This window comes from Lemur catta, chromosome 6, assembly GCF_020740605.2.
Source record: "Lemur catta isolate mLemCat1 chromosome 6, mLemCat1.pri, whole genome shotgun sequence".
NCBI classification, from domain to species: domain Eukaryota; kingdom Metazoa; phylum Chordata; class Mammalia; order Primates; family Lemuridae; genus Lemur; species Lemur catta.
Window position 1 is genome coordinate 60,285,568 of NC_059133.1, and position 20,934 is coordinate 60,306,501.

Genomic DNA, 20,934 nt, shown 5'->3' on the forward strand with positions numbered 1-20,934 from the left:
AATTATCATTTCCCATGTCCTTATTATTCTTTGAACACATGATTTGTGATTACTGCTTAATATTTGAGGAAGGCAGCTCTCTCTAACGGAACTAATGGGTCCTCGCATATTGCACGAACATTAACATCTCACAGTTGGGCATAAGCATAAGAAGGAGCTATAGCATTTAATGTATAGCAAGATCCACGAATTAGAACAGTTATTAGAATGTTTCTTGTTGCAACCTCGTAGAAAAGTTCTAAAGAAAGAGTTTGCATGCACAGATTTAATCAGTGCCTTTAATAAAGACTTTCATTGAACATTTATACAGTACATACTATGAGCCAGGCATAGTCTAATATTAATCAAGGTAAACAAAAGAGATTATTTATAACTAGTCCAAATTGACTGTCTAGACACAGTTGAATCCGTCCCCAAACCTCTTAAATAGGTCATCTGCCTGAATGTTCCCCCTCTGCTGCTGTCCCGCTTAGTGAAGTCAAAACATTTACTTTTTCTGAGTTAGCTTTCCTGTATTTAAACAAAGACTGGTGCTACTGTACTCCCAGTCTTCCAAGAATTGTAATTCCTAACTAAAGCAACCCATAAAATACAAGAAACTCAGTTAATGTTACCAGGCTGAACACTGCTAACTCTCCTAGCAAAGAATGAGCACATTAGTCAGCAAGCCCTGAGAAGGGCTCTGACTACACCATGGCCCTACCCTTGAGTTGTTTGGAGCCCAGCAGTAGAAATGAGCTCTCCGTACAAGAACCTGTTCTCTCCCTTACTAAGGAGACCTGACTCAGGAAATCCTTTCAAGTTCACTGAAAAGCGAATTAGGAGATATCAACAAAACTATTATTTCTCTCTCTCTGCTCAAATTCCTTTGAAGAACACTTTCTGGTGGATATGCATTCCTTATTTCAACTTTCTGGATAGGAAACTAAAAATGTCAGACCGAATATATCTTTGGTTAGTAGGGCTACTGATTCTTTCACCCCATTTAGGAGGATCCCCCCTTCCCTTTAAAAGTACTACTAGGTGCTCCCAGTCTAGCCACACAGCTTAATGGGTCACGGCTTGAGAAACTGCTGGGAGTCTAAACTCAAGAAAGATACCAGGTATACAAAGTCCAATCACTAATGAAATCACAAAATCAAAAATTGTTCTGGTAGGGAATTGGCTTTTAAAGAAAAAAGACAGTAGTAGTATGAAAAAGAGCAATGGAAATTAATGTGCTGTGATCCAAGAAGAATGGAATTTTTTAAACTATCAGTTGCTAGTAACTAGAAAGGCAGTCAATTCAACCCAGCACTGCATTAATGCTGCACTCTGTGTGAAGAACTTACATAAACAAGGTGAGTTGGTTGTTTAGAAAGTGTTACTGTAATTATTTAATTATACATATCTTAGCAGTACTATTTTTCTCAACTAGGCACTTTAAAGGCTAGAAATCATTCTTTAAAGCAAGCTTTTAAAAGTTCTAATTCCATTCTTGTGATACTTCACTTTGAAGGATGGTCTTCAGTTCCATCCAGGTTAATACAAGAGGTGCTAGTTCACCATTTCTTTACGGCTGAGTAGTACTCCATGGTGTACATATACCACATTTTATTAATCCACTCATGTATTGATGGACACTGGGTTGTTTCCATATCTTTGCAATTGTGAATTGTGCTACTATAAACATTCCAGTGTCTTTTTGATAAAATGTCTTTTTTCCCTTTGGGTAAATACCCAGTAGTGGGATTGCTGTATCCAATGGTAGTTCTAGTTTTAGTTCTTTGAGGTATTTCCATATTACTTTCCACAGAGGTTGTACTAGTTTGCAGTCCCATCAGCAATGTATGAGTGTTCCTATCTCCCCACATCCACACCAGCATCTATTATTTTGGAACTTTCTGATAAAATCCATTCTCACTGGGTTTAGGTGATATCTCATTGTGGTTTTGATTTGCATTTCCCCGATGATTAGTGACGTTGAGCATTTTCTCATATGTTTATAGCCATTAGTCTATCTTCTTTTGAAAAGCTTCTGTTCATGTCTTTTGCCTACTTTTTAATAGGATTGTTTGATGTTTTCTTGATGATTTGCTTGAGTTCTTTGTAGATTCTGGCTGTTAGCCCTTTATTGGATGTATAGCATGAGAATATTTTCTCCCATTCTGTAGGTTGTCTGTTTTCTCTGTTGATTGTTTCCTTGGCTGTGCAGAAGCTTTTTAATTTAATCAAGTCCCATTTATTTATTTTTGTTGTTTCTGTGATTGCCCTTGGGGTCTTCCTCATAAATTCTTTGCCTAGGCTGATATCTAGAAGAGTTTTTCCAACATTTTCTTCTAGAATTCTTGTGGTATCATATCTTAGGTTTAAGTCTGTGGTCCATCTTGAATTAATTTTTGCGAGTGGTGAGCGATATGGATCCTGTTTCAATCTTCTACATGTGGCTATCCAATTTTCCCCAGCACCATTTATTGAATAGGGATTCTTTTCCCCAGTGTATATTGTGGATTGGGGACCCATCTTCAGTCTTCTTAAATGGAATCATGGCTAGCCTAGAATTTTGTAACCTAATTTTTTTTTCTCTTGTCAGCTGAGGCTAAAAGCAATTTTCTATTCAGGTCTGTGGCAAAGTCAATAAATTTGTCAACCTGAACCAAATTTGTTTGCTAATTTTGCAATATTGTGGCTGACTATTCAAACATTTCCAGAATGCTCTATTGTATAAGTGTACAGGTGGTTTCGGTTGGGTTGAAGAGAGGTGGATGCCATCAATTAAGCAATTTCCTTAGAACTCATGGAGCATTGCATTTTACTTGGTGGGGTTTTTATAATAAAAAATCAGGTCTCTTCCAGGGGCCTGGACTAGGAAGCCCTTTGGGGCCTCATATTTGGGAAGGTCTCAGGTGTAGACATTTTGAAGTTATCATCAAATGAGGCCATATTGTGATATAATCATTTGTATTTGTGTGTGTATTAAGGTGTTATTTTGTCAAATAGAAAAATTTTGAATGTACTACAGTTTAGTAATCCTGTTCGGGATTAAAAAAAAAATTTAATATATTTGGTGCCTCCAAAAAATAGAAGTAGACCAAGCTTCCATGTATATCTGAGAGGCTCTGCCAAAGGAGAATTAGAAAATTCTTAATCTTTACTTCTCTGTTTGCAATTAATTTGATACGTGGCTTTTGGGGGGGGTAATATTTCAATTTTATCTTCTTTTATTTATTTTTTTATTCTGTAAATTGAGATTAATCATTACAGAACCATGAAAAAAGACCTGCAATATACCTAAGCTTTTATCACTCCACAAGAGATGCAAAGAATATGGTAGCACAAGTATGTAAGTGCTCAACTTCTCTTCATGATAACATGGATTTCTGCTATTTAAATAATTTAGGAAATTTCTGTAACATTTCTCTGTGGAGTTTTTTTTTCTTTTCTGTAAGTATCCATATTAAAACAGAAATAAGATGAAGAATTTGGGGTGCCAAAGTTGTGTCATCAAAAAAGACCACAAATTCTTTTCAACACTGTAGGCCTGAAAACCAAAAGACAGAGGTATATTATGTTAAAAAAAAAAAAAAAAGTAACCAAAATATTGTTTCTAATTGCAGTTCTGCATAGTATCTTCCATTTTTTAGGAAAGACTTGGTAGGTCAGATAGACATTTACCTACAACACTGTAAGAAACAGTTGGATTAAAGTAAGTGTTGTCCATATTTGGAAACACAAATATTGGTTGTGGGATGAGAACCAACATGAGGTCTTAGGACTTGATCTACTTTATTAGATTTTGAGTTTATGAACCTAAGGGCTGAAAATGATAAAAGGTAACACTTCTTGGAGAATAAGGCATCATAAATACAATGTAGAATACAAAAGTTAAAAAGAAACAAGGGGAAAAAGTATACTACCTAAAAAGCAATTAAAGTGCTTTAGGAACAAAGAAAAGCAATGAATATGGAAACAAAGGCAACACTAAATTATTAAAAATTAGATAATTTGGTTCTTACTCATTTCTGTTTCCACACATCGTCTTCCAATTTAGCTACAACCAAATTCTATTTCTAAGTATCATTTTGTCCCATGACTAAAATTAGAAATGTGGGTACAGTTATTATGAGAACAAGAGGTTATCTTTCCCAAGGTCATTGCAAAATGCCATGATGGTCTAAGAGATTTTTTTTCATAATTACTGACAAATTTTAATTGATCCAGCTCAACTTTCTTAACCAACTGGACATCACTGAAGGTAGAAATTTTAAATGGGATGATCAATGATTTTAAATGCAGGTGAGAAAAATTTTAATTCAATGCATAAGTATGATCTGAATCACTTTATTTCGAGCCAACAGTTTTGTAGTTTCAGTAGATAACATTATATTGGGCTGTACATTCTAGGACCTTCACTGTACTATTTGAAGATGATAGCCACAGTTCCATTGAAGGAGTGCTGAAATAGATGAATTATCACCATATATTCTTTTTCTCTATGTAAATAAAAATGAAGATTTTGTTGCTAATTTCTTGTTTTTCATAAAATGATCACATAACATTGATAGCCTGTATTATGAGCTAGTAAAAGTGATAAAAAGAAATAGTAATACAAGAAAGACTCAAATCACCGTTGGACCCAATTAAAATTCTATTCACCTACCTTTCCTTCTGCCATCATTCTCAGACAGGCAAATACCACCAGACCCAAACTGTTAGCCACTCTTCTCTCTGCCCTCCTCATCCTCACCTCCATCTCCACCTCATCAGCCCTCTTGCATTCCTACTCTGCTGATTTTATTACTTTCTTCAGAAACTTTCAAAAGTTCCTCATCACTAAAAATCTGAGTTCCATAAACTTATTGGATTTTGCAGTCTGTACTATTCCATTCTAAGGTCCTGTTTTGCTCCAGAAAGTCTTCACTGCAACCAGAATGATTCCCACTATTGCCAGAATATGCTTTTAGCACTTCTGCATTTTCATCCAGGATGTCTTTTCCTTTCTTCTCTACCTACTGGAATCTCACACGGACTTCTGAGACCCTGCTCTAGGTCCATGGGCTCCCTGAAACCTTCTTGGACTCCCCTGGGGACTCTTCATCTTCTGGAGTCCTGGAGCATATTGTGCAGTTCTGTTGCCATTAATTATGCTATGGTCTGCAAAGCCAAGTATCTTTTTATGTGGGCATATCTTAACCTCCACCCCCTACCTCTACGTAAACACAGACCAAATCTCATATACCTATTCATGGTGGCACTTATTTGAATTTCTTATATGAAGCATCACTTAAAATGTTTGTCTTCTCATTCTGAGACTTGCTTCATTATTTATTACTTATGATTTTTCATTTTATTCAGTTTTAAAGTTTGCACATATTCTGGTCCATTACCTCTTTCTACAGTGATATACGTGAACCAAACCAGAGCCTCACTGAATGTGTTGCATTTGCCATGTTTTGAAAACCAAAAGAGCATAAATCTATTACCAACTGTATATGGATTACACTATGGTATGTTTTAAGAAATATTCAGAACATTAAATTATAATGTTTAAGTCTGTGTTTTTCTTATGAAAGGAAAGTTACTTTGAGTTTTGTCAAGACCAGGTCACACATTTCTTCATTAATTTTGCTATGTCTAAACATATCAAATGATCTAGGGAAAAAATATTCAAATAAAAAACTAGTTCCTTAGTTATTTTAACTCACTTAACTTTGCCAAATTAGTTTTCATGTGCGTAAATTTGATTTTTAAGTCAGTGTTAGAAAAGTTTTGTGATAAGAACTTTGTTGTGTAGAGTAGGTTCAAAAGATATATGACTCTTCAATAGAAGTATTTTATGTACGCTTTTATTTTAATCCAACATGCTAATTTACTATAATTACTTAGTATAGTTAAAGATCAGAATTATAAGTACCTGTAGCTTAAATTTTTAAGAGAGGTAAAACTTTAAATATTTATACATTTATCTTCACACTATTTTCCATGAAGATATTATAGTATAAAATGCACATATTAGAGTACATTCATTTCTGTTCAGTTGACCCACTATTAAATGGAATTTTACCAGAATAGAAGTATTTGATTTTCTAACAGTTATTGCAAGTTTTTGCTTGGTTAATCTTACACTCATCTGGTAACTTTGCAAACAGAAAGAAATCTTAAATTGGAAAGATCACAGTTAAATTAAGGAAGCAATGGTTTGAAAAGGAATATTCTTTAGATTTTCCTGAAGTTAAACCTAGTACATTTATTGTAATCATTTTCCCCTACACCGTAATATTAATAATTCTCATCTGATAAAAAACAAAACTACAAGCAGTTCTAAAAAATAAAGAACAAGCTAAGAGACAAGTAAAACTAAATCTACTATATTAAAACTAAGAGACCAAATGGGCATATTTGGAAAAGGAAAAGAGAAATGGGTAACTAGACATTTTGTTAAATGTTTAATGCCTTGCATCAACTTAAGAATTTTTTACTCAAGGAACAGTGTTCAGTTGTTTTTTTATAGAGATAGGAATTGACACAACTCTTGTAATCTTGCATTGCTTCTGATTGGCTCACAAATTGTTCACTCATGTCATAAATACCTAAAAGGAAAAGAACTTTTAATTCTGGATTGATTTTTAATCTGTTCTTCTTACCTTACTTTCAGAATAATGTCTAGTTGGTACATTTTCACAACAGAATAAATAATTATGTGCCAACACATTTTAACTCTTCCTCTGACATGCGGAGAGGAGCTAAGTAGATTTTTTGGAGGGGGAAAACGTCCATTTAGAAATTCCTTAAAAACACCAGTCTTTTATTTACTTAGCACACTGTCTTTGGAGTGTTAGCGGTGGCTGATAATGACCTATGATTTCCAACCTCACCACACCTTACGTAACTTGGTACCATTTGGGAAATGTCTGTCATTCTATAAAATGACCTCTGAAAAGGTCAACAATTCAAAAGAAAATAACTTCCACCATGTAATCAATATTTTCTATACATTCTGATTACAATATTTTATTAAACAATCTTACCCATGACTATTATTGTTTTACTTTGACTTTCATTCATACACCTTTTGAAAAATTTCAACATTTCTGGATTTATCAGCCAACCAACCTTTAGAATCTTGATACAGAATGATACCAGCCAAGGTAAAAACTTTCAGTGAGTATTTTATTGTACAAAAGCCAAAATACTAAAAGCAAATGGAGCCAATGTTGAATCCAAATGTACAACAGTAAACTGATTTAGTTTCTCTTTTTTAAAAAAAGCTGACGCAAGTTGGAAAGAGGGAGGTGTGGGGGCAAGGTGGTGGCATTGATTGGCTTGTCTCGTTCACTCCCACTGGCCTTTAAATCATTGTCTACATCCCCAAAGGTTCACATAAGTCAACACTGTTACAGGGGACTGCCATTCCAGATAATTCAGGAAAGACGGCATAGGACTGGGCAAATAACTAAGGTACAGCTGTTTTTACATGAATATTTGCAGTGTTAAAATAATGCTTACTTTCTTTTTTTTATTGTATGGATTATTTATTCATTAGAAATTAAAATGTTTGAATATACTAGTTGGGTACATTTTTTCTCATTTTAGAAAAGATCAATTCAATATAATGTGAAACATCAAAATTATTTACCCGGATCCTGATTGGAGTTTTCTTTTGAGGTTAGTTTTAGATTTGAGCATAAAATTGGGACAGTGGATAAGAGGAAAGGGAAACATTGCAAAAAGTGGCAGGTAACAAGTGCTTAGTGTATCTTCTGGTTGACCGTTGAATGGAATGAAGAGTTGACATAATTTGTCTTAGTGAAAAAACATAAAAGTTTAGAAGTACATTCTCAATATGACACCATTAAAGATATTTATTTATCTTGAAAACAAAACAGAAACACACAGATCTAGACTAATCAAAGCAAGAACGTCACATGAAGGCAACTGATGTGAATGGCTAAGGGTTTGGGCTGTACCATAATCAAATGAAAAAGAAAAAAAAGTATGTCTCACCTTGTCTTCCTAATTTGACCATTTTAATGACAGAGTATACTTAGAGCAAAATTACTAGACGAAACTAGGGAATTGAATAGAATAGAAGCATATCTTTAGATTTTGAAGGAGAAGAATCAATTATCTGAAAGTAGAGCTGTTCTCCTCAAATTTATTAATCAGACAGGGGGAGAATTCCCAGTGGATTTAAGTATCCCTGCATCTTGAGCACCTTACAGAGCATATGGTGATGGTTTTAAATGCCCAGGCTGTAGCAAAACTAAGAGTGTTTTTATACTTGGGTGGAAAAATATTTGAACTGATGATATAGGTCATATTCATGGACATTGGTCAAAAAGAAGTTGTATTTTTGACAAACTAAAGCAATTGAGATGTGCTTTCTAGAAAAGATTGGCATTTATTTTACAGTTTAAGATCCTTCAGTTCAGTTTTATATTTAAATAATGTTCTGGGAATTTCTTGAAAGTAATTATATTTATATTCCTAATAGTATTTTAGCAACACTGAAGTTCTCAAAAATGTCATTTTAGTGGCTAAACTCTTGAGTTTTCTTTAAACATGTTATACAGTATGTTTTAAGGGTTATTGATGCTATTATTTTTAGCAGGAGTTACTTTAAAGAAAGTGAAACTAATTTATTTTCAGAAGAAGAAAAAAGTACCTCTGGGGTGGTCTATTATAAAGAATGTAGACACTTGGGAATTTATTGTATCCATAATTCGTGACAGGTTACTAAGTATCATGCATTAAAATGTGTAGCATCAAGAGTTCACTACAGGTCAGGCATGGTGACTCACGCCTGTAATCCTAGCACTTTGAGGATCATTGTGCTCAAAGATCAGCCTGAGCAACATAGCGAGACCTTGTCTCTATAGAAAATAGAAAAATTAGCCAGGTGTGGTGGTATGCATCTATAGTCCCAGCTACTCAGGAGGCTGAGGCAGGAGGATTGCTTGAGCCCAGCAGTTTGAGTTTGCAGTGAGCTATGAGTGTGTGATTATGCCACTGCAGTCTGACCTAGGTGACAGAGCGAGACCTTGCCTAAAGAAAAAAAAAGAAAGAGTTCACTATGTTAATATCATGTATACTATATATCCCTGTACTTTGTGGAAACTACTGTTTAGGAAAATATTAACTAAAATTTATGTGAGAATTTATGTTTAAGATGACTAGAGAATTTATGCCTTCTAAAAACAGAGCTAGAAAGTCTATAAGCAAAATAGTATATTCAAATATTATGAATAGTTCTTTATACCCCATCAAATGGCTGCTTTAATTCTTACACTAGCAAGCATGTGATATTTTTAGCAAAGGGAAAAGACCTTAGCAAAGGATTATTTATTTTAACTTTCTAGTTCTTCCTAGATATTATTTCTAAGCTATATCTGAGTAGAGGAAAGGAATGGAGATGCTAAAATACTATCACCAGCAATAGTAAACAGTTAAGCAGTTATGGTTCTGTTGTTATTTGGCAATTTCTTTCTGAGAGGTACCTCACACTGAACGCTTTTGTGGAAGCTAATTTCTTTGAGAAATCATGCCATAGACTAACAAGAGGTCTCACTGTCAGAGTGTGAATGGCATTGTTGTGGAAATTAAGAGAATTTAACATAAAGGTAATATTAGATTGATTTATTGTCAAAGCTGTATTCACTTATCTGTGGTACATGTTGGATGTGGATTTAAATCAGCTCCTTGGATATGAGATAATTTGGCTTTTTATTCACTTGGTCAACCAAAGGATAAATGATATGTGAGACTATTTGTTACCGAAACCTAGATTTCAGAGTGGATTTGTCAGTCCTGGGTTGGCATGAATGACGAGACAGATAGCGATGGTGGGAAATCTGCTTTGACACCGTTAGCTCCCTTTTCACTTTCACTTATCAGGTAAAATAAATGTTTGCAGTAACTAGGGAAGGTCAGGACTTCTGCTTCTTGACCCAAGGGCAGTTTTGCTTTCCAAATTTCATGTCTTTGAAGTTGAACCATATAAGTAAAAATTGAGAAATTTACTGTTTTGAGAGTCTTCCACCCTGAGCTTCTTAGGTACCTAGTCAAAGAATTAGACATTAGAATGTTTAATAACTAGAATTTAGATATAAAGGTCAGCTACTTAGAATGCTTAGATCTCTCTTAATAAATGTGATGAAACTGGAATTCTTCTATTGTGATAGTATTCTGAATTCTTCTGTTTCAAGTTTTGATTTTGTATCCTTATAGATGAATAAATTGCATTAGCAATGTGGTTGACCACTGCACTGGAATATCCAGTCTGCTTTTGCAAGATCTTTGTGTCATAGAGAAACTTAACTTTGCTGGAGAGAAAGACTAGACTACAGAAAATTCTATCAAACCAAATTTGGGTTTTATTTTAGAAGCATTTTGAACATTATTTGTGCAACAAAGCTCTTGGTAACCAGAAGAGAATATTTCCATTTCATTTTGAATTGTTAACCTATAAAACTGTAATAGGAATGCATAACTGTATCTATAAAGGTGATCGTATGAAGTGGCATTGAAATTAGTAGACTATAACACCAAGCACCGTGCTAGATGCTGGGTATATGTAGAGTCTACAAAGCCTGCACTGTTCCCATCCTCAAGAAGCTTTCTGCCTTGTGGGAGGTCGGAGAGGGGGAAGGGAGGGACAGTTATTTATCAATTCATCACACAACCAAAAATTAACTACAAAGTGTGATAAATAAGTGCTATACAGGAGACAAGAACATGTTCCAAGAGCATATAGTGGGGAGGCGGGCGAGTGTCTAGTCTAGACGTGGAGTCAGGGAATGCCTCTCTGACCACATGATCTTTCAAGATTTTCCAGGTTGTTTTAGTTAACGTGAGGAGACACTTGGGTTAAGAATGTGGGGAAGAGCATTCCAAGCAGAGGGCCAGAGGAAGCAGCGGGGAAATGAAAGAAGCCCAGTGTTACTCAGTGAGTGAGGGGGTGTGATTCAGTATGGGACTAAAGAGCTATGTCTGGATTATATAGAGCTTACAGCAGATTATGAAAGTTGTCTTTAGCCTAAAAAGCGATGAAAAAAATCATGGTAGGGCCTTTAGTAGGGTAGTCAACTGGAATAACATAATGGTCGTGGAGACAGAAATGATGAATTTTAAATAGATGTTGAAAGAACGACTGATAGGACTTGGGGCTAGGTTGGATGTGAGTAGGGGGATGAAGGATGGAGAATGGGAGGTGTCAAGGCTGACAGTGGGCTCCTCCCGTGAGCACGTGGGTGAGTGGAGGTGCCATGTCCTGAGATGGCAGGCAGCAGAAGAATCTATGCTTATGAACATTATGTTTTCAATCATGGTATTTGCCAGCATCATTCTTTTCTAGCCTACCCACGCAGTGATTCACTGATTAGCTCAGTAAGTATTTGTTCAGAGAAAGAAAGTAAAAATGTTAATTATGTTTTACCATAAAATTTGTTCAAAAATCTTTTTGTTTTAGTAGGCTGAGTTCCTCAGGGGCAAGGATCCTGTCTTATTCATTCTTTGTGTCTTTCATAGTTTTTGGCTCATGTTTGATTCCAATATTTATTGAGTAAATAAATAAATACCATCTGTAAAACACTTCCACACTGAAGTATAATCATGTGATTAAATTTGAGCAATTGTGAGGTTGTCCAAAGGCTTCAACGTACATATTCTGTGCTGCAGGCAAATGATTCAGAATATTTAGTTTCTCATAATGTCCTAATTCTTTTAAAATTGTGCATTTAGCCCTTATCCCCTTGAAATAGAGCAGTAATCAAATCTTCAGAGCTGAAGTTATGAGCTATGAAAATGTGTTCCAACCTTTAAGAGAAAAATCTCCCTTGGTCAGGGCGAAAATGGAATAAATATTTTATATATGGTAAAATAGCATAAAATTAGGTCTTAATTTCCTCATTTGTGAAGGGGCATCTACCTTGCTTATAATGTTTATGAGAGTTTTGAGAACTGTAAAGCCCTGCTTTACAAGTGTCTAAGGTAAATTATGCACATGAAATTCTATGTATATTTGCATGCAGATGAAGACATTACTTAGATTCTGATTACTAGAAAAGGGAAAAAGGATTTAAATTTATTACGGGCCTACTATATGCCAAATTTTGACACCCATTATCTCATTTAAACCCTCACAGTACTGCTTTGTGGTAAATGATGTTACCCTCATTTAGCAGAAGATGGAAAAAATCAGAAGTTAATTTGATTACGATTTACAGCCAGTTTCGTTTATCACTGAAGCCAGAGTTCTTGTTTCCTGTCTAGGCTTTAGCTCTCTGTAGTCGAGACAGCAGTCCAGAGGTGGCATAGCAGTAGGCCACTTAAATCTGTGTCTCCATTACCTCATGTGTCAAATGGGAATTAGGAGAAAAATTAGTACTCACCTCAGAGGGATGCTCTGAAGAGTAAACGAGTGAATAGGTGTAAAGTCTTCAACACAGTGCTTGGCATGCAGTAAGTGCCATATGAGTGTTTGATATTCTTTTTTTTAATCCTGGGATTAACATGGCTTAATGCAAATGAAATCAATGAGTTTCCTATGCATAAGTACAAAATGAAACAGACTTTAACTGAAGCTCCCAGCACTGCAGACATGTATACTTACAGCAACAAAAGTCTCAGAGGAACCTTCCCTGATCCCCCAGACTAAGCTGGATACTATGAAAGACGCTCCTGGCTCCTGTAGCTCCTCAGAGGAGTTGGCTAAGGAAAGGGGGGAGTGGGGGAGGGGAGAGCATTCCAGTCACTGTGACCCGTATATGGAAAGGGCCGGGGCCCGAGGTGGTAGAGAGCAAGGTGAGTTTCTCAAATGGAAAGACTAGTGTAGCTAGAATGCCAAGGTGGGAGGGTGTGGTAGGAGATGAGACAAGAGAAATGGGAGGACCATGCAGAATCTTGTTGGGCATGTTAGGAATTTTGGATTTTATCCTACAAGTCAAGGGAAGACATTAAAGGGTTTTAAGCAAAGAATGATATGATCTGTGTTGTGTTTTAAAGATCACTCTGGCTATTCTGTGAAGAATGAATGGGAGGGTTAGGGAAGACAAGAGAGGATTCAAGGAGATCCATTCAGAGATTGTTACAGTGGACAGCGTAAGAAATGATGGTAGCTTGGACAAGAGTGATGGTGGAAGAAATGAAAAGAAGTAGACTAATTTGAGAAATGCTTCCGTTTATTGTAAAATCAACCAGACTTTGTAAAGAACTGGATGTAGGAGGAAAGAAAGAAAAATTTATAATAGAAGACTTATGCCTTTGGCTTAAGTAATGGCATAAATAGTGGCAACATTCTTTGGGTAGAAAACATTGGCAGAAGAGGGGACTTTCACAAGGTAGATTTTTGGACACACTGAATTTAAACTGCCTTTTAGATATGCATGTAACAGTTAGGCCAATGGACACATGCACAGATTAGAAGAAGGGGGCTTAGGATCTAGCCTTAAGGAAGTCAAGTAATGAAACTTTAAGCAAAATGATACTTTTTAAAAGGGCAAACCCACAAAAACTGTGAAAAACAATAGTGGTACCATCACAAACAGAAAATTTTAAGAATTCCTAGAAGCCAGAAAGCAGATGGAGTTGGAAAATCTGAAAAAGCCAAAAGCAACCAGAGTAAGCGTGATTTCTCCAGAGGGAGCCCTGTATTAGTTCCACATTAAGTCAACCCAAAGAGGAGGCGTGCATCATGGGCAATCAGTAATCAGGTATTCATCAAGGAACCCCAGTGCAGACATGATGGTCTGTTTGGGCTGCCATTTTTGCCCATAGGCTCAGGCTATGATCCAGTCTATAAAGACAGCCAGACGAAGGACTCTAGGATAAATATTAGGGCCTCTGCAGCAGATAAGGAGGTATAACAAGCAGGAATGGAAAGTACACCAAGAGGAAAATTCACTAAAATGTCTAACTACCAGAGTAACCTCACCTAGAGTGGTAGCTATGTTTGGGAGTATGGTTAGCAAGGATGTTCTTCACACAGACAAGCTGCAGAAGAGACAACTACAGAGAATCTACAAGGAAGCAGCTCAGCAGTGAAACAGGCCTACATAATTTCAGGGAAACCGTGAGTACTAGCTGTGTAAGCTATTCAACATACTCTCTAATTCATAAATATGAACAGACAACCTGGGATCACTAAGAATTTAAGGAAAACCAGCAGCATGAAAGAGAAGAACCAAGATGAACGAATGCTAACTAACTCCAGAAGAAACACATAATGTAGAGAACAAAAGGAACTTTGGAAAACCTCCAATTAATATCCTTAGATTTGAAAAAAAATTGCATCCATAAAACAACAAAAAAAGAGGTGATATATTATAAAAAAAGAGAAAGAGGGTAAGAACAAATTATTAGAAATTAAAATCATGATTGAGAAAAATAGTTGACAGGTTGAAAAATAAAATGAATATAGCTAAAGATTAAATTTGGTATTTCAGATGTGACATTGAGGAACTATCCCTGAACATTGAGCAATAAGATAAAGAGATGGAAAATAAAGGAAAAAGTTTAGGAAAATGGATAAAGAGATCCAATACCTGACAAATAAAAGTGTTAGAAGGAGTAAATAAAGGGGAAGTAATAGTTTTTTAAAATACTAGAACTTTTTTTGAACAGAAGAAAGACACAAGACTTTGAATCCTCCACATGCTGGGTAAGATGGATTTTAAAAGCTGTTCATGCCTAATCGCATCCTGGTGAAATTTCAGATAAGGAAAAAAATCTAAAATCCTTCAGAAAAAATATAATAAGTTATCTACAAAGAAATGGCAATCAGATTCATTGGTGGAAGCTAGAAGCTGAGAGGGAAATGTCTTCATTCTCCACATTCAATATCTATATTCCGAGGGAAATGATTCTGAATCTAGAATTCAAATAATCAACCATGTTTGAAGGAAACACAAAGACATTTTCTGACGTGAAACAACTCAGAAATCCTGTTTACAAACATAGGCTTACTGTGTGAGAAAAAATTATTCAAGGCAATATTCCAGCATAATGCAAAATGAAGAAAGAAGAGGGAATGACATTCAAGAACCATTAGTAACAGACAAAGATCCAGAGAAGAGAAAGCCATTCAGAAAGTAAAAGAGGATGGAAAATTTGCTTTCAAACTTTTGATAACAGAGGACTATATTTCATTTATTAGGTAGTCAAATCTACCACTTGGTTCATGGGGGCATACTATTTATACAATCATAATGTTGTAAATGCTGATTTGATTTTCTGTATTTAGAAACAATCTACAGACAAATTATGAAGATTTAATTGTTACAGAACAGGAAGAAATTATGATTCTCAACATTGTAAAAATATTTCATTAACTAAAATAGGAGTGTGGGGGGAGGAGGGTAGAAAAAATTACGCTAATTTTTTGTCTTTCATATGTACCAGTCTAAAGTTGGTAAACCAAGTCAGGGAGAGTTTAGTGAATTATTTAAGTTTAGAATGGCTAACTTTAAATGAAGAACTAAAAACAGAAACTGTCATTAGTGCTTGCTGCTGAGAAGTGAGACTGGTACTGAGTGATAGGTGAGGAAAACCTTTATACTCATTTAATGAGTTTCTATCTTTTTCTTTTAACTGTATGCATGTCCTACTTGTATTCTCTCTGGGAGTTTTTAAGTTTCTTCTGTTGATATTTTATGTTATGCACTTAGACCATGTTATATTAATGAATAGATTCATTTTTATGCCTCCTGCTTGAAACACTGTGTCTTTTTTCAAATTTGGAGAACTATTGTTTTTCTTCATTTCTGGACAATTCTCTACCACTGTCTCTTTCTATTTTTTCTTTTCCTAGTCCCACAATTCTCTCATATTAGAATAACTATTAGTGTATGTTTAAACTTCTTATTCTTGTTTTTCCTTTATGTCTTTTAATTTCTTCATGTTTTTCTCTCTTTATCTCTCTTTATTCTATAATTTGAGTGATTTCCAGAGATCTACTTTCCAATTTTATAATTCTCCCTTCAGCTAAGTTTTTTTTTATTTCAATGACTCTATTTTTTATTTTTAGAATTCCACCTCCCTCCCATTTTTGTCTCTTTTTTTGCACTAGCCTATTGTTCTTTTATAATGTTTTTATTCTATGGGTGTTACTCTCTTATTTTAAATCTTTTTATTACTTTTTATTATATTAACTTAGAAGTCCCTTTTAAATTGCTTTGTTATTTATGGTTCCTCAGATGTGAATCTTATCATCTCTTATGCCTACTGACACTCACACTAGTGAGTTTCCATGTGTGTTTTGTAACTTTTGTAATTTGGGGCTGTGAACTTATCTCAAGTGTGAGTTGCCTTCCACAGGTGTACTGCCGTGGCACTGGATTGTGGAGGCATTTACATGTGGTAGTTTCTGTTTGTCAGGAGATTTATGGATTTTATGACTTCTGGAGCAATTTTTATGTTCCCTTCTCTGCTCAGGATTTTCTTATCGAATGGATAGTACAAATTTCAGAACCATACCTTCCAAGAGTGATAGTATTTCTCCCAGTATAAGGCTTCAAAATAATTGAATGAATCTAATAATAACAATTTCAGAAGAGATTGTTTCAATAACATAATGAATCGTGGCATTTTTGAAAACACAATGCCAGTCCACCCGTTTTTACTTTACAGTTTAGGAAAATGAGGTCCAAAAAAGTTAAATGACTTGTGCTGAGATCCAATGAATTAAAGGCAGAGCCTAAAAGCTAGATTTCTTAGTTGTTACAATACATTTTAATTTCATATAGATGGTGAGTGATACTGATTCAAAAGTAAACCTGCACTTTCTTTTGATACTATTTTTAACTTTGGTTCAGGATCCAAGTGCCTAAAAAGTGGCTTTCTAAGCTTGATCCTACCCTGTGTTGCATATTATTAAGCATTTGGGTAGTGTTAATTCTTTCATGCCAATTAAATTAAAGCAGTAATTTTCTTTCCAGTTATTACTAGCAGAGATATTGGTGGATTCTGCCTTGGTAGATCTTTAGCCAACAATTTACCTTTGTCTCTCTTGCTTTTAAAATATGTACTCCACTTTCAAATACCTAAGTTTTCTTAAAGACTGCTGCCATGTCTTAAGATTTCTTTTTCTTTCCATAGTGACTAGGAAAGCATCTGCCATGTTCATTACATGTAGACACTTTATAAATATCTGCTGGTTTAGCAATTATTAGTAATTTTACTTCTTCTCTTTCATTTTTTTTCTCTTTTGTAATGGCTAAGGGAAACTTTCAGGACATACCTATGTGAAGTTTTCAGGAGTTCACTTCCTTTTTATGTTTTACAGAGAGCATACACAAAGTAGGTGGTTCATATTCATTTATTTAATTTGAAGAAAATTATAATGATTTATTTTGTGTTCTGTTTGCAGAACAGAGTGTTCTGAACATCAACACCAAGTGGAAGAGCCTCAAGCTGAAGGTACAGTATATTATTTACACTGAAGGGCTTGTGTGTGGACAAGAAAGCGCTGACAGCTCAAATGGATCCCATGGAACTGAGAAATGTCAACATCGAACCAGATGATGAGAGCAGTAGCGGAGAAAGTGTTCCGGATATCTACACCGGGATGCGAAATTCAGAAAAGGCAGCAATGAGCAGGTATGGGGTTAAAAATTACCAGGTTCTAAGAAAAAAATGAAACCGGTTTATGAATATGGAAAACAAGGGTCTCATTGGGAAGGATTGGATTTATTAGGGATAAATTTGAGATAACAATGACATTGATGTTAACATATCAATTCCCTGATTTCTAAATACAGTAATAATGTCAATCCCTTGTGTGACTAATTTAGAATTGAGGTTACAGTGTCTTTATTCCCCATTAGTAATGTAGGATGATTTTAATTATATTAACCTATCACTCCTCTCACCTTTTGTACTGTTCTTTCTCAGATTCCTCTCTTTGACTGCCCTTTGAATGTTGCTACATCTCCAAGGCTCTGTGGAGATTCTTTTCTCTCTAAAAGTGTCCTCTGAGCAAGCTCATTCACAGCTATCCTGGCCTCACCCACTGAATATATGCCATATTCTCAGACTGTTAAGTTTCTCAACCGAATTTCAGATCATTATATTCAACTGTCTACTGCACATCTCTACTGGACAACTAATGTGTCTGAATTTGCTCATTTATAAAGTCAAACTTGCAATGCTTGATATTGAACTCCTCTCATTCCTTCAAAACCTGCTTTTCCTCTAATAATCCCCATCCTGGTGAAAGTCACCATTACCATTCAGCATCTCAATCAAAAGACCCTACATGTCAACTTTGACCCACGCAACAGTGGTCATTAATGTTTCAAATCCACCCTCTTCTCGGCATTCATTTTATTGCAGTCTTACCCTCTCTCTCACTGTCCTCTACCTCTACCCTGCCCCCATCCTCTCTCACCTGTCTGTTAGAACAGCCCTGATTAGTCTCCCCGTCTTACATTTTGCTTTCCTCCCTCTAGGCCTCCACACTCCTGCAAGAGTAATCTTTTACAATTGCAGATTGAATAATGTTCCATCCTTAGATAAAGCCCTTCCATGCCTCCCCATTAGCTATAGGATAAAGGTTAGAATGTACACTGCTTGGCATGGAAGGCCCTTCGGGATCTGTCCCTGGCCTACCTCCCCTCTCCTGCCTCGTCCCCTGCTCCCTTTTGCACCCTCTTGCCTTCGCTCATTCTGCTTCACCTGCCTGCAGTCACTAGCAAATCACTTGCCTGCTTCCCGTGTCTCTCTGTTGACACCTCTTATCCCTCAAGAATCAGCTCAAATACCTCTACTCCCCCATATACAAGTGTCCACCCCTCCTTTGTTTACCCTCTCCCTGTTCAGATGTTAATCACACAACTACAACAGCTCAGTGGCCTCTGTGGTCCAACACAAACCACAGTAGGTACACAGTAGTTATTTGATAAGCAAATTAATTTCCCACAAAATGATTTATAACACAAATTGTGCATGATTTGAGACTCTTAGAAGGGAATTTTTGACCAAATCTGGGCTTGAAGCAGAGAGTGTTATCCTCAGACAAGCACTTGTCATTTCATTCATGACATCCAGGAAAGGCCATTAGGAGGAAGCCCTGTTCTTCCTCCAGGTAGCTCAGTGCCATGAACTTGAGGGTTGTTGGGCTAGAGAGGCCCCTGAGATGTGAATATGGCCTTTTCTAAATCAGGTGACTCTTGAGAAAACACAGTGTGGTAGAACACAGGGCTTTGGAGTGTGCGGAGTTGTTGCCTGACTTTGGAGACAATATTTATCTTTGAGCGTCAGTGGAAAATGTAGAATAGCAAACCAATAGCTACTTTTATAAGGATTAAATGAATGCCTGGAATACAGATGGTATTCAATAAAATTTTGTTCTTTCTCCTTCAATTTATTATACTTAGTAAGTTGATCCAAATCCGAAGATTCTTTTGTTTCTGAGAGGTATGCACACAATTTTGGGCTCTGCAGAGGTTTGCTAAGCCGAAGGCGACACCCTCCAAGAACTGTCCTAGAGTCATTCCATTGGGTCCTCACAAAGCTGTAATGACAAGAGCAACACTGCTTTTGTTAAGCTCCACAGAGTGTGTTCTGAGCCACTCACGTGACTTCCCTTTTAACTCCTGGCCTAAACATGGGCCATCAGTTTGCAATTTTGTAATCATTTCAAAAAGATGGGTTTTGTCTATGTTTGGTTTGGATTAAACCCTTAAATGTAAATTTTTGAGAAATTCAACATAATGTATTTATTTGGGATCATTATAGTGATGTTTTCAATATATGCTGGGTTTGGTATCAAAACATTTAACACACTGAGGACATTTCTCACATATTTTATACAAACTTGGCATGTTTTATGACTACAACTCATTGCATGCCAAAATAAGAACTTGCAAATGCCTCAGAAAGAAAATATATTTACTTTCAAATTCTAAATTTTAAAAACTACTCATGGAATACAGATTTTAATTTATTGATTAAAGGAAAAAGAAATGGAGTTTTGGACATTCCAGAGTTCAAATTCCAGGTGGCACTTCTGTTTTTATAGTCCTCAGGCCCCTTTTAGGCTTCATTTCATCCTATTGTCTCAGTTTCCAACAGCAAACATTACATACTAGTCTTCACATAGCAAGTATATTAACTACAGACTATTACAGTAAATCACAAAAAGGTGGCAGGGTGTCTGGAAATTGAGGAAGGCGACAACTGAAGGCACTATGTTTTCCATGAAACATAGGGGGAGAAGACCAGGAAATGTTCTTAACCTGTATACTCAGTGCTATCTACTCTTTGAGCTCTAGAAAACTATATAAAACTTTGTGGTTTTGTCTGCTATTTCTATCTATACCTTTTATTGTTCTCTTTTCTCAAAAAGTAACCCAGCCATTCCTCTTTCCCACTAGATATTCCTATTATAAACAGTAATTTGTACCGATCTCCTATAATAATTCTTTTCTACTTATTTCTAAGGATTATTTTAATAAAATATTCTTCAATTGTTGTATCTTACTCTTTCATGTAAGAAATGTCCTAAAAATTGTAATCTATCTAATCTGAAAGCACTTTTAGAAGCATATATAGTTGAGCATTTTATACAAGACGTCTGTGTGATATTTTGCAGCATAAAAATGTAATGGTGGCAGCAGGCCTCATCAGTCAAGCCTTCCAGAAATTTGGCTGGTCATAGGGCCATAGCCTCAAAGGCTCTGGCATGTAACTGCAGGAGCTGAGCAGCAGAGTAGCGGGGTGGCACCGTGACCCAGTTGTGCAGCTTCCAGCCTGTGCCCAAGAAGACCATAATCACAAGTTCTGTGGATAGTGACATTTAAAGCCTCCTTTCCCTCCCAAATGCTTCTGCTAATTCATTGGGTTGCTTTAATAATTTCCTTAGCTTCATGCATTATCTAATAATAACCCAAGAACATTTTTAGAGTAATTAAAACACACTCATGCACACAACCAAACACAACACAGAGCTATCATTGAACT

The 20,934-nt window shown here is 35.9% G+C and overlaps 1 protein-coding gene across 2 annotated transcripts in view; it reads left to right on the forward strand.

The window, feature by feature from the left end:
• The first annotated feature begins 7,286 nt into the window (after positions 1-7,286).
• The window catches only part of SLC38A4 (solute carrier family 38 member 4), a 37,367-nt gene continuing 23,719 nt past the window's right edge, over positions 7,287-20,934 (forward strand). The window contains exons 1-2 of one of the 2 annotated variants that reach the window (XM_045553964.1): positions 7,287-7,437; positions 17,342-17,571. In XM_045553964.1, coding sequence (XP_045409920.1) covers positions 17,453-17,571 — 119 coding nt within the window. In that variant the 5' untranslated portion in view covers positions 7,287-7,437; positions 17,342-17,452. The remainder of the gene's footprint in view (positions 7,438-17,341; positions 17,572-20,934) is intronic. The other variant, XM_045553965.1, reaches the window with a different exon arrangement.